The sequence below is a fragment of the Neltuma alba genome, unplaced genomic scaffold (genome assembly GCF_004799145.2).
Source record: "Neltuma alba isolate B1F8T4 unplaced genomic scaffold, ASM479914v2 tig00011304_pilon, whole genome shotgun sequence".
Taxonomy (NCBI): Eukaryota; Viridiplantae; Streptophyta; class Magnoliopsida; order Fabales; family Fabaceae; genus Neltuma; species Neltuma alba.
Genome location: NW_021636013.1, coordinates 1,498,043 through 1,511,644, shown reverse-complemented (window position 1 = coordinate 1,511,644; position 13,602 = coordinate 1,498,043). Strand labels below are relative to the sequence as shown.

The 13,602-nt window shown below is 31.9% G+C and overlaps 1 protein-coding gene across 1 annotated transcript; it reads left to right on the top strand.

Moving 5' to 3' along the window:
- The first annotated feature begins 7,056 nt into the window (after positions 1-7,056).
- On the top strand, positions 7,057-10,428 carry LOC114711685 (subtilisin-like protease Glyma18g48580). Its single transcript, XM_028896102.1, has 9 exons — positions 7,057-7,085; positions 7,343-7,440; positions 7,578-7,742; positions 7,855-7,981; positions 8,077-8,721; positions 8,835-9,095; positions 9,204-9,318; positions 9,418-9,631; positions 9,715-10,428. Exons 1-9 carry the CDS (start codon positions 7,057-7,059, stop codon positions 10,272-10,274), a joined length of 2,214 nt encoding a protein of 737 aa, XP_028751935.1. The 3' UTR covers positions 10,275-10,428.
- The last annotated feature ends 3,174 nt before the right edge of the window (positions 10,429-13,602 follow it).

The window sequence follows — 13,602 nt, the reverse complement described above, 5'->3', positions numbered from 1 at the left end:
CTTATCTCTATTTAATATACATTATACTTCATGTAAACAAAGTCATCAACATAATAATAAATGAAAGATAAAATTGGACAACGATGCAAAAAATTTCTCTTAGTGTCTTATAAATAGAACTAAAAAATATCTTTTTTTTCTGTCTTATAAATAAAACTAGAGGAGTAGTCTTTTCACAGTTTCACTCTCTTCTACCACGCGCATAATTATCCAGAGGCACATGGATTTAGGCACAAAAGTCGATTCCTTGAATCATCTTTAGAGCGAATTTGCCATCAAAATATTACTCTGGTTTTAGTTATCAAGCGGATTTCATGAATCTGTTAGCAGTAGAAAAACCTCATTTTACACTGTATTATCTACACCAGTCATTTCACTAATGGTGTAATAAATAAGGCGTTAACATTTTTATAAATAATGATAGAATTTCTACACCAATTTATCACGCAACTGGCGTAACATTTATTATTTACGGCAGACTTTTTGACAACCAATGTAAACATTGGATTTGCACATTGGTTATGGTAAATGACCCGCGTAATTAATTTTAATGCGAACATTGGGAAGCGGAGGAGATAAGCCTATCTCTTTTGTTTTTGTTCCCCTGAAATTCAAAGGCCAACATGTCTTATTACTGTTTATTTAAACTCATAAAAATATTTAATTTCAACAAAATTAAACTCTTTCTTATCAAAATAGTGGTTAGTTGAAACAGAATACAGAGGAAAAGTTCATGAATTTCAATTCTATTTCTTCCAAATATAACGTAGTGGCCTTTAAACACTTTAGGTGTGTACGTTGTTTTCCTTTCTCGGTTATCTGACACACCCACACCACACACACGCGCGCGCGCGCTCTCTCTCTCTCTCATTTTTTTTTAATTGGTTCGAAGGGGGAATGAATGAGGTGGAACGGAGAAAAAGGGGCGTTTAAGTGAACGTCAATATTATATTTGGAAAGTAGTGGTTGCCAACTTAGAGCATGTTTGGATAACTATTTAAAGACCCAAACGTGTCTAGAAATTTGTGAAATGAAAGTTTGAAACTCATTTTTGATTTTTTGCTTGTTTGGGTCATCGTTACTGAAAAAACTCAAAACCAACTTATTACCTGATAAAGCTAATGTTATTTTTTGCTACTTTTCCCGCGTCGCATCCGGTGTTAAGAATTTTCACATGCCCATCTTCTCCTTCACACATATCATTTCTCTCCCCCTCTCTTCATGAATAATAAAGTCCCTGTTATTATTTTTATTTCATTTTTAGTTGCTATTATTTTTATAACTAATAGTCTATCCCCAAAAAAATATTAAAACAATTCACTGATTAAAAATTATAATTTTATTTTCATTTTGATTTTTATGCTTGACTCATCAAAATAAAAAATTATTAAAATTAGCTTTTTAATTAAAATATGACAAGTTATATTTTGCAAATTTTTCAATAATACTTGGACTCCTTTTAAGTCATTCTCACAATTAATTTTAATATTTCTCTTAAAATTATTACATTATATACATATAATATAAATATGTATTATTTAATATAATTCATATCCTTTTAAGTCATTTTACATCTAAACTTACTTTTTCATTAATCATCTAAACAATTTTTAACTTTTCCAACTGATTTTTTATAAGCACCTATCCAAACATAAATCGTATTACACTAACTGACTTTTACTCTAATTTTATTTACAAAATTCAGTTAGACTAGAAGTTAATTTTACCTACTGCTAATCCAAACACACCCTTAACCCACGCCCTCTCATTCTCTTCTTCTTTCTAATTTTTGGGCCATAGAAATTCGACAAATCTCCTCGCTAAAAGTCTGATGGGCGCACAGCTCTTAAATTGGGTTTATTCTTGGCCCAACTTCCTTTTGGGTTTGGGATACCGAAATTTACCCTTATACCCCTATTTAAATCGGCACTTAATTATCAAATAAATTCTAAAAAATAATTCTTAGTAGTTTGTATGAATTTTATTACTTAATTAAATTTTTTACCTTATAAAGTAATTTGACTAAAATATTCAGGCCAAAAATAAAACCTGAACCATTTTCTTGAATTTTTCAATAAAATAGTCCTTAATATCATAAATTGTCTTTAACCTCATTTAAGCCATATTTGGGAAAATAAATCTCTTCATAAAATTTCTAAATACTCAAAATAATATTTCACAATATTTTCCCAATTTTTCTTGCATTAAATTATTTTAAAAATATTTTTCCCTTGAATTTTCACCCGAAATAAGCTTTGTGGCCAATAATTCATTTTTCAGGCATTTAGATTTTAAATAATATCCATAAGCCTGTGTGCCCTAGAAATCTCCTTTCTACTTTTCGTGATTTTTCATTAATTTTTGGGCTTTTTTAAATAATCATATTTTCACCTCTTATTTACTTCTATTTATACTTTTTGTTCATGAACTTTTCGTACTTTTAACTTTTGGACCAACTTAGTATGTTTGGTTTTTAATATAAGACGTAATTGATTAATTTGAGAATTACAAAAAATTAGTTAAGTTAATTATTTATAATAGTTGTTGCCTTTCATAAAATGCCTTTGTTAAAACTATTATGTATGTGTATTAGCTAAAATTATCATTTGATAGAATCTTTAATATATGCAATTATTATAAGGACTATTTAAAAAAATGAATAAATATAAAAAATAAAATGGATTAAGATCTTATATTTATGATCAAATTGAAAGTTAAACAAACTCTTATGTTAAAGACCGTAACTAGTATTCAAAATTTTGAATGTTACACTCAGAAATGGATCTCGAGAGACGGAGAGAAGAGAGAAATATAGAAAGTGACATGTCATGCGCGAGGGTTATAAGGCTATTTAAAACATATTGCTTGACAGCTGTGTTCGAACAACTGTCAAAAATTATCTCAAATATTTGACGGTATTTTCATGAAACCATCAAATATTTGTAAGTTTTTTAAAATTTTAAAAAAATATAACTATTTAATAGTTTTTTTTTTAATAATGACAGCCAACAATTAGTACATCATTTTTTTAAAAATTAGGGGGTTACTTTTCCAGTATCCCCCTACATCACAATCATGGAGCGTCAAAATAAGTAAAAAGAATATAAAACTATTAACAGATAACAAAAAATCAAAGCAAGATTATGAAAATTAAAAGTTAATTAAATGTCCTCGAAGGGAGAGTCCTCATGAGGGGTTAGCCCAAGTCAGTATTTTGTTCATTTTGGTGTGTTAAGAGTTTATGGTGTCTGGATTCAGGCAATTTCTTTGCATATTTCACAATGGGGTTGAATTTAATGAAAGAATATGGGAGAAGTTTAATAGACTAAGATGAATATGAAATAACGGATAAGCAGAGTTAAGGATCTATTGGAGTTTAAAAGGAATTGAAGTGATGAACTAAGTGGTCATCTTTTAACCACCATTGAAGGAGATTGGTGGAATAAACAATTACCGGGTTGGTTGGAATGGAATTGACACCATAATAGACAATTACGGCTTCAAGTAACAAATACAAAATCATGTGTAGTCAAATTGCTGTTTTGATTTGCACTAGTGACAGTTATGTCTTAAACATCAAATATTAACAAATCTAAAGTAGCGTCGACAACCGTCAAAAGTAGGAAAATGATAAATCCCCAAAGATATCGGAAGTAGCTTGCCATCCCTTTCCTTTGTGGTTTACAGCCATGGTTTTAAATTATAGGGCACGAGTTTGAGAGCTGGCATCCAAGAAAAAAAGAAAAAGAGAGAGAAAGAAAGAAAGATATGCGAAGCAATATATATTTTCATAATATAGCATTTCATATTAAAACTCTTAAATATTATTTTTGTTATATTTTTCGAACTACCATATTAGTATGATTGATTTTCTTTCGTCTAAAAGTAAAAGCAGTCGAATTATGTAAACATCTAGTTAAGTACGGCGTATTTGTTAGAATGGTTGCTTTAATAAAGATTTATAGTGAAGCAAATTTTATTTATAGAAAAGTAGTCTAAAGTAAACGAAAGCAAGTAAAAAAGATATAAAGAAAAAACGAATAAAGTGACGTGTATTACAGAAAATATTATCTTTCAATTAATTAATAGAAAAGTTGAAGAATATAACAGCTTTATCGGAAGGAAAGGAAAAAAAAGAAGTCACGCCCAGTAATTATTAGCAATAATTGTAATGAGGAATGATGCATGACGTCATAAATCATAGGGATTGTGAGATTTTAATCCATGGTTTCATGGATTGAGTAAAATTCTTATCAGTTAAACCAAATTTTATTGGTAAGCATTTTTATATTTTAATATATGAATGATTGAGAATTTGAGAGTATCCAAGGTTGTCAAACTCAATTTAAAAAAAAACTCAGGCGGGAACATGAACTTGAATCGTAAACATAAGAGTTTACCTCTACTAATAGATAGTATTAAAAATATATGATTAAATAATTATTACTCCTAATGCCTAATACCAATATACCGTGCTTATTAATTGGTAAAATATAAGAATATAATAATTTGGTTTTAATATATTACTTTTAACCCTTAATATAAGAACTAATTGACTAATTTGAAAAAAATTAAAGAAATTACTAAATTACTTAACTATAACATATGTTAAATAATATATCTAAACTACTTATGATATTTTTAAACTACTTATGTGTATCATTAGATTATATATTCATTTCTAAGTGAGTCACATTATTTTGGAGAAAAACGATAAATATAAATATTTTAAAATAATTTAGTAACTTTTTTAATCTCATCAAAATAATAAACTAGACTAAAAGTAGTATATTTTAAATCCAAATTTCTTTCTATCTTGGTCTTTCATCTTCTTTGTGAGTCTGAAGTCTCAACTCCCAATCAAAATAACTTCAAAATGTGGTAATAACTTATTTTTGGTATTTGTTGTTTTCGTATTAATATTACTTTTTGCCCTTTGTTTTTTTTTAATACCTTTATGGACCAGGTAATCGTACCCAAACGAGCGGATAGTTATAGGAACATAAATTACAATGCACGTTCAGCTCTAACATTACAAACACAACCAATGGAATTAACTGTTAAACAACAGTTACTTGGTTTATTCATTAATTTTAAGTGAGATGATTTTATTTTTAATTCTTTAATTGTATAAAGCGTATTTTTCATCCTTAGATTCTCATATTGTTACCTAAAAAAAATACTAATATTAAAATTTTAAATATTGAGAAAACATTCTCGTTTGATTTTCAAAATACAATGATTAATACAAAAAAATATCATTTGAGACTAATGCTATAAGAATCAAAAGGACTGAAAAAATATTTTATAAAATTAAAGGACCAATTTGAAACCTTATATAAAATCAAGAACCTAATGTGCATTTTGGTCATTATTTGGAAAGGTATTCAGGAGTATAATATTTGTATGGAGATAAGATAAATATTTATGAGATGGAAACTCTACATCTACCTCTGTTCTTTATGCATACATAGATCACGTCCTTCAGTATCATACACATACACATTAGTTTATAAATCATGAATTTGGCAACTAATATCAGATTTTGTGCAAAGTATAAAACCAACATTTTTGTTGTTTTATATATGTTATTTGGAGAATTCGCTCTTCTTTTGATAAAGGAGCATTATAGTACTTTGTAACACACTATAAATGACAAACAACATGTTCATTTGGAAAAGCAAACAAAAAAAATTGGATTCCACTTCTTAGAATGATAATAATAATTAATGATATTTGTTTTGGTCCAATTCATAAGAATCCAACTCATATAAGTTATGGCGTGAACCTCATCAGCAAAGGACTATAATAAGTATTTGATAAACCCAGAAAAAGGAAGAAGAAAAGAATATTTGAATTTTTTACACTAAGTATTTTATAAACCCAGAAAAAGGAAGAAGAAAAGAATATTTGAATTTTTTAAATATTTAAAAGAATCGAAGGTTAACTTGATGAATTGGGAATTTTTTTTAATTATGGTAATTTTTATTTATTATTATCTTTTAGATTTCCAGAATTTTTACATTTATTTTTCAAAATATTTACTTTTAAGACTTGGGTAACGGTTAAAGCTATAAATAGGCTTTTAACACATGTTATTTATACATCCTTTACATTGGATTATAATTACATATTAATTTGCCTTCACTTAGCCTTGGGTTACATATATTTACATACCTCACTCTATCTTCTTTCTTAACCCCCCTTTCTGCGCGCGCGCGCGCACACACACTGCTTCCCTCCTCCTCCTTTCCTTTACTTTTCCCCGTCCCTGTTTTGAATCAGTACTACTACAAATATATATATATATATATATATATTCTTTGAGCCCTAAGACCTACCTTAAATAAGCGAGCGTTTTATCTAACTTTTGTCCTAAGGGTTTTGTTAAGGAGAGAATTGTTATCCTAAACTTTTACTTAGCGTAATTTAGCTCACAATGTTTCAAACAGGGTCCAATAATGTCATTCTATCCCACTACTTGAACACCGCTAGTTGATAATTAGACAATTTTGACTGAAATTTACATTCAAGCTCCACTTTTTCACTTCTTATAGATGTAATATATGCAGACAAGATTATTGGAACAACTGAATCAAAATTATGGTGGGCCCATCTTGTTTATTATACATTTATATTAAAAAAACAAAGACAAAAGAAGAAGAAAGAAAAGTTCCCATCACATAAGAGAACGGATTTATATAAAGAGACTAATTAGGGTCGCCATTCTCACACATTGCGGGTGAAGCAAAATGGCAGGCTCAACTATGTTTCGTCTTCTTCTTTCGTCATTACTGTTCTGCAGCTTCGCACAGCTGCAGCAACCTGCCTATGCCATTAAAAAGGTAAAGCAAGCAAATTTTTTGGTCGTAATTGTTTTTTAATAGTCGTGTTATATTGTTGTCGCGCTTATCAATTACCTTAACCATTTTCATGTTGCAGTCATACGTTGTATACTTGGGATCACATTCTCATGGTCCAAAACCTTCATCTGCTGATATGGAAGCTGCCACAAGTTTCCATCACGATTTGCTTGCCTCTGTCTTGGGAAGGTACATGCATAATGTTTCATTCTCACTACCCTTGTTTTTCCAATAAAGAGAAACAACAAACAAGAAACATTATAAATGAAAATGCGTAGTACAAAACTTGTTTTATTATTTATTCCCTCTCTATTTTAAGTTAACGGGGCTATCTTTTGGATCCTTATTCTCTTATGATTTTTATATCAACCTCTAATATTCAATTACTTTGAATGGTTGTTTTATTAACTTTTCTCCTTCTTTAAAGAATCCTATGTTTACAGTACTTCTTTAAAACAAATACGTGTTTGATTTGACAGCCATGAAAAGGCCAAAAAAGCCATCATTTATTCATATAACCGACACATCAATGGCTTTGCTGCATTACTTGAAGAAGATGAGGCAGCAGAGATCAAGAGTGAGAGACTCGTACCCTTTATATATATGTGCGCGTGAGCGCGTGTATCATCAGCTTTATCTAAATTCTATATTTTATATTGTAGATTAAATATTGATAGTGATGATTGATATAAAATGGTTGGAAAATGGACGCAGAAAATCCAAAAGTAGTGTCAGTGTTCGTGGGCCAATCGCACAAACTGCAAACAACCAGGTCATGGGGTTTTCTCGGACAAGAAAGAAATGGAAGAGTCAGAGCTGATTCAGCTTGGGTCAAAGGAAGATTTGGTCAGAATGTGATTATTGGCAGTCTTGATAGCGGTGAGCTATTTGCAGATGAAATGAAATATACTACTTAAGTTACTATAAATCTGTAAGCATTTGCAACAAGATTAATGATTTTCATAATTGAGTTGCTTTATTGGATATATAGGTGTTTGGCCAGAATCCAAAAGCTTCCGAGATGATGGGTACGGTCCCATTCCAAGGAAGTGGCGTGGAGGATCAAGATGCGAGCTCTATAGTTTGTCTGGCCCACGTAACAGAACTCTTTGCAACAGGTTCGATCAAACGTTGAGTTTTCATAATTAACTGATCTACAAACTGGAAAGTTGAGATGAAGGATGATTTGATATATCTATGTGCATGGGAATAGGAAGCTGATTGGAGCAAAAACGTTCTACCAAGGCTACGAGACAAAGCAAGGGAGCCTTGGCCCTAGAAGTAGAATCAGCGCTCGTGACATGGTGGGGCATGGGACCCACACTCTGTCCACAGCAGGTGGCAACTTCGTACGAAACGTTAGTGTTCTGAACAACGGGAATGGAACAGCCAAGGGAGGATCTCCCAGAGCTCGTCTGGCAGTGTACAAGGTTTGCTGGGGTCAAGGTAGTTCTGAACACTGCACTGATGAAGATATGATTAAAGCTTTCGATCGAGCCATCGACGACGGCGTTGATATCCTCTCCGTTTCCATTGGTGGGATGGCTGTGCCAAATGTGAACGACATGTTGACCAACGGCGTCTCCTTAGGATCCTTCCATGCAGTTTCCAGGGGAATCATGGTTGTTGCCGCCGCCGGTAATTATGGACCCAAGCCTCAAACAGTGTGCAATGTGGCGCCTTGGATCTTCACTGTTGCTTCTGGCTCCATAGACAGAGAATTCAGCAATAATATTACTCTTGGCAATGGCCAACGTGTTAGGGGGACGAGTCTTGCCATAAACGCCACGTCTCAGACGCTAAGTCCCGTGGTCATCGCTGGGAACGCCAGGCTTCCTAATGTATCATTTCAAGATGCGTAAGAAGAATTATTGAATTTCACTATTCGTGATGCTCTCTCCCCCTATATGTGTAGTGTTTCTCTTGCCTTGATCTTAAGTACATTTTTGGTTCTTTTTCATCTTGTTGCAGTCAGCTCTGCAAACCAGGAACACTTGATCCTAACAAAGTAAGAGGCCGTATATTGCTATGCCAAAGAGGAAGGAGCCTAAGGCCTGTGGAAAAGGGCGCAGAAGCAAAGCGTGTGAACGCATTGCAAATGATTTTACAAAATGATAACGAATTGAACACACGTACTGCTGATGTTCAGTCTATTGATACTTCCAATGTTCCGCAAAGTGAAGGTGGTGGTTTGTCTGGACAAATCAGCCAATCGTATTTCTCCAAAAACAAGTAATTATTATATATACATCTTTCTTGTCCGCCATAATCCATTTGGAATTGCTCTGGAAATTACTTTCAATCATAGGGCTTCACTTCTGTATATTACATATGTTGCAGGAACCCACTGGCATTCATGAATAATGCAAAAACATTCATACCGATAAGGCCAGCTCCAATGGTCTCTGCATTCTCATCGAGGGGACCCAACATGATTCTTCCTTCAATCCTCAAGGTTATCCGTTCTCATCACGCCGTCTAATAACTCCCCTGGTCATCAAGTATATTGTAATTCAATTCTTACCTTTTTTTTCCTTTTATTTTCTTTTTACAGCCAGATGTAACAGCACCAGGTCAGGATATAATTGCTGCTTATTCATTTGCCGCAAGTCCCACCAACCTAGATTCAGATGACCGTCACTTCAACTATACTGTTCAAACCGGAACTTCCATGGCATGTCCTCATGTTTCTGGCATTGCTGGTCTTATTAAAAATCGTCATCCTAATTGGAGTCCTGCAATGATCAAGTCAGCAATCATGACCACAGGTATATAACATACATTAATAATCTGTCTTCATGTTCACAATTTGATTTCTAACGGGTATCAAAAACTATGTTGTTCATTATAGCAAGCACACTGGATAACACCAATAGACCAATCAAGGATGAACAAGATTTTCAGGTGGCAACTCCATTCCATTATGGCACCGGATATGTCAAACCCAACCTTGCAATCGACCCTGGACTTGTTTATGATCTCAAAACTTCTGATTACCTCAACTTGTTATGCTTTTCTGCTTATGAGGACAGAATAATTAAAGCCATTAATTACAATAGGCCATACAGATGTCCAAGGTCTTACAGACTACAAGATTTCAATTACCCTTCCATCACATTGCCTTTTCTTGGTGTGAAACCTGTAAATGTTACTCGTGTAGTAACAAATGTTGGGTCTCCAAGCACGTATACTGTAAATGTCAAACCCCCAGGAGGATTTAAGGTTGTTGTTCTTCCAACAACTTTAACCTTTCAGAGGACAAACCAGAAAAAGAGCTATATGGTTATTTTACAGGCAACAAGTTCAGCCAAAACCTCAGAGCATTCATTTGGAGAGTTGACTTGGACAGATGGCAAGCACAAAGTGAGAAGTCCTATAGTAATCCCTCGACATGCGAAAATGGCTATGTAGATTTCAATGTCACCAATAATCCACTTTGTTTGTGTAATAGTTTGTGAGAGGCAGTAATGTTAATTAGTGTGTGCTCAGATGTGTGTGGATGTACTCATCTTTGTCTTACTACAATAATAAAACGGGGGGTCTACTCGAGAGTTACTCTCGCAAATTTCTCAACTTCTGATTTTATATTTTATGCTCATAATTTATTATTTTGCTAGCTCCTTGAGCTCGGTCTTCAAAAATTGTTGCTTTTCTAGTAAAATGGATGCGCGTAATTACAATGATTATAATATTTCTGCAATAAATCTTACCAAACTTAATATAATATGCATTAATACACCATTGATATATAATTTATACACCATTTGTATATAATATGTCATACTATTCACATGTTGTAAATTGTAAATAACAAAGCTCGTTTCTTGAAGCTCCATGTATATGGGACTGCTGGTGTGTCGGTGGGATGGAGAATAATGAAAGTTATAAATGACAAAGAAAAAGAAACAATGAAATTAAAGGGACGGGATGGATGAAATGATTTATATTTTTTGCAGGGTATGAAAAGAAATATAAGCATATACTTTTTCAATTATTTATTTGACAAACAAGAGAAATAAAGGAATGGAAAGAGAATTATCAAATCATGAAGGAAAGCACACTATATTCTGTGTGTGATATGTGCCCCATGCTTGATTATACTAATTCTATTTATAAAACACCTCTAACATGTTTCATATAGATAAAAAAAAACATTCAACAACATTAACTCTTTATTAAAATATAATTATTTTCTAATTTTATTCCTATTTATTATATACACTTTTTTTAAAAAATAACTATTTATTCTACAATAAATAAAAGACAAAATAGTACATTCATGTCAAAAATTTAATGAAAGGATTTGTTAATAGAACTAAAAATTTTTTTTCTCTGTCTTATAAATAAAATCAGAAAAGTATTACAATACATGTGCCAAGCATTCTTTGTTAATGGATTCCCTTGCCAAAAAAAAAAAAGGTTTCCTGGGGAGATGCAAACATGGTCACAGTCCGATCATAAGGAATCTTTACAAAATGATTTCTTTGTTTTTTTTTTTGGTTGGTTTGAAAAATGCATACTTGGGATGATGTGATGCTCATGATGATTGATCTCGCTTGCTTTCAGAGAGAGATTGCTTTTCTAAAAGATCGGAAGTTTCGTAGACGGGCATGTTCCTTCCGAAAGAATATTAAAATAAAAGTAAAATAAAAATAATGAAAGTAAAATTCAATAGAAAATAAAATCCATAAAGATTCGTAACTCACACATTATACGAGTCCTAATTATCAGGTTTTATGCAATTTTTCCATTTCTGTTATATATTTACTTTGCTAGGACGAAGTGAAAATTGAAATTGGCCAACAATATACTCGCTCCGACCCCCTTCTATGAGCAACTAAATCATGCAGATGAAAATTTTAATTAAAATTGATTAAAGACAATAAATAGGTAAAAATTAAAAGTTTTTCTCCAAAATACCCTTATGTATTGGGAATGAGTATAAAAAAGAGAATAAGAAAATTATTATAAAAGAAAGAGAATGTATGATGAAGAGAGATTATATTAAGATATAATTCTCAGAACATTTATTATCTGAAAAATGATGTTTTGGGAAAAAATAAATACATCAACTATTAAAATAAGTCTTTAGTAGAGGAAAAATCTGAAATTCGCTACAAAAATTTGAGATAATTTATAAAAATTGTTTATATTTTGAAACAAAGGGAATGCTGGTTATTGCTTATTAAAAACAAAAAAAAGACCAAGGGAGTATATCAATATATTGTGACGGTCATGCATAAGCACATAATAATTACAAGACATCAGTCTCCATTCGGCATTTCATTGCCATAGTGATAAGACATAGAAAAATAAGGAAACCTTCCACATGTGAATGCACTAACGTCCTATTTTAAAGCTGATTATTAATGCATGGACTCAGTTATGCTGTTATATTTGTTACTATGTTATTCGATATGCTCTTACTATAATCCTAAGATGTGGTCATCAATTGATTGAGTCACTTCTTTCTGTTTATCTAAAGTAATGCATTATATGCATGCTTTAATTAATCATATATGAAGAAAAATATGACTAGCTTCTTGTCTCCTTCCTTGATTCCTTTTCTTTTAGTGCAACCTGACTTTTCCAAAAGTGAAGGGCTGTGTTCCAGTAAAAATCCCACATTATTGAATTGTATGTCAAGCTGCTTAACAATGGATATAAAGTTATATTCTTATAGTGGGGAGACCCACAAGTCAAGAACCATAACAACCCATCTTTTGACACTTTTATGAATATCTAAGAATTATATTTACCTAGTTTGTTTTAATCACTTGAAGATTTATAACCATCATTTTTCGACATTACATGTTCACGTTTTCTTGCAATTTTTGGCTTTGTAATTGTAAGTACTAGTCAAATAATATGCTTTTTTTTTTTGGTTTACATCTGTACCTATTGCTTCGGTCTCTCTCTCTCTCTCTACACACGCACACACACACTATTGTCGTGTATCCGACACTTTTTCTAAATCATATTACCAAGTATATGAGCAATCAACTAATCTAGCTCAGATTTCGTTGCTGCCTCTTGTTTTGTTCGGTTTTTTTTTAAAGCTATGTTGCAGACCCGTGAAGTGTATATATGTAAAAATAATATGATACACAATGCACTAAATGTGACAGATTTATAAATTTTAAGCATATGGATATATTAGGTACGTATATACATACATTAACTATAAAAAATGATCAGCAGAAGGGAAACTTCTATGGGGATAAGGCAGGGTAATATGTACTCCCAGAAGTGGCTACATTTTATTATATTCAACCCTGTCCTTTTTTTCACACAGTTATTTCTTCAACTTTTAGACATATAGATCTTCATTTTCCAAACTAGGTTGCTTTACCATCTAGTCTTTCAAAAAAAAAAAAAAACAGGACTTTGCCTCCCCATAAAGTGAAGTCTCTTCATCTTTTATCATAACATTATAACTTCATGATATTCTGCGAATTTTTTTTTTTGGGGGTTATCAGACAACTTTACAGTATGTTCAGAAAAAGTGCTTACAGATATTGACAATTGGAGACAAAATATCAAAAGAATACTTAGTCTTTACAGCTCATCAATCGACTTATATCATCTCACTTTGGAAAATATTCAAAAGAAACGAAGGAAATTAAATAGTGTATAATAATAAGGACTGGAATGAGTGGAAAGGAAAAAAGTTCGTTAGAAAAGCATTCGCCGTAGGGCCAATGTTTTCTTATGCATTATAAGGAGTTTAAAAAATGAG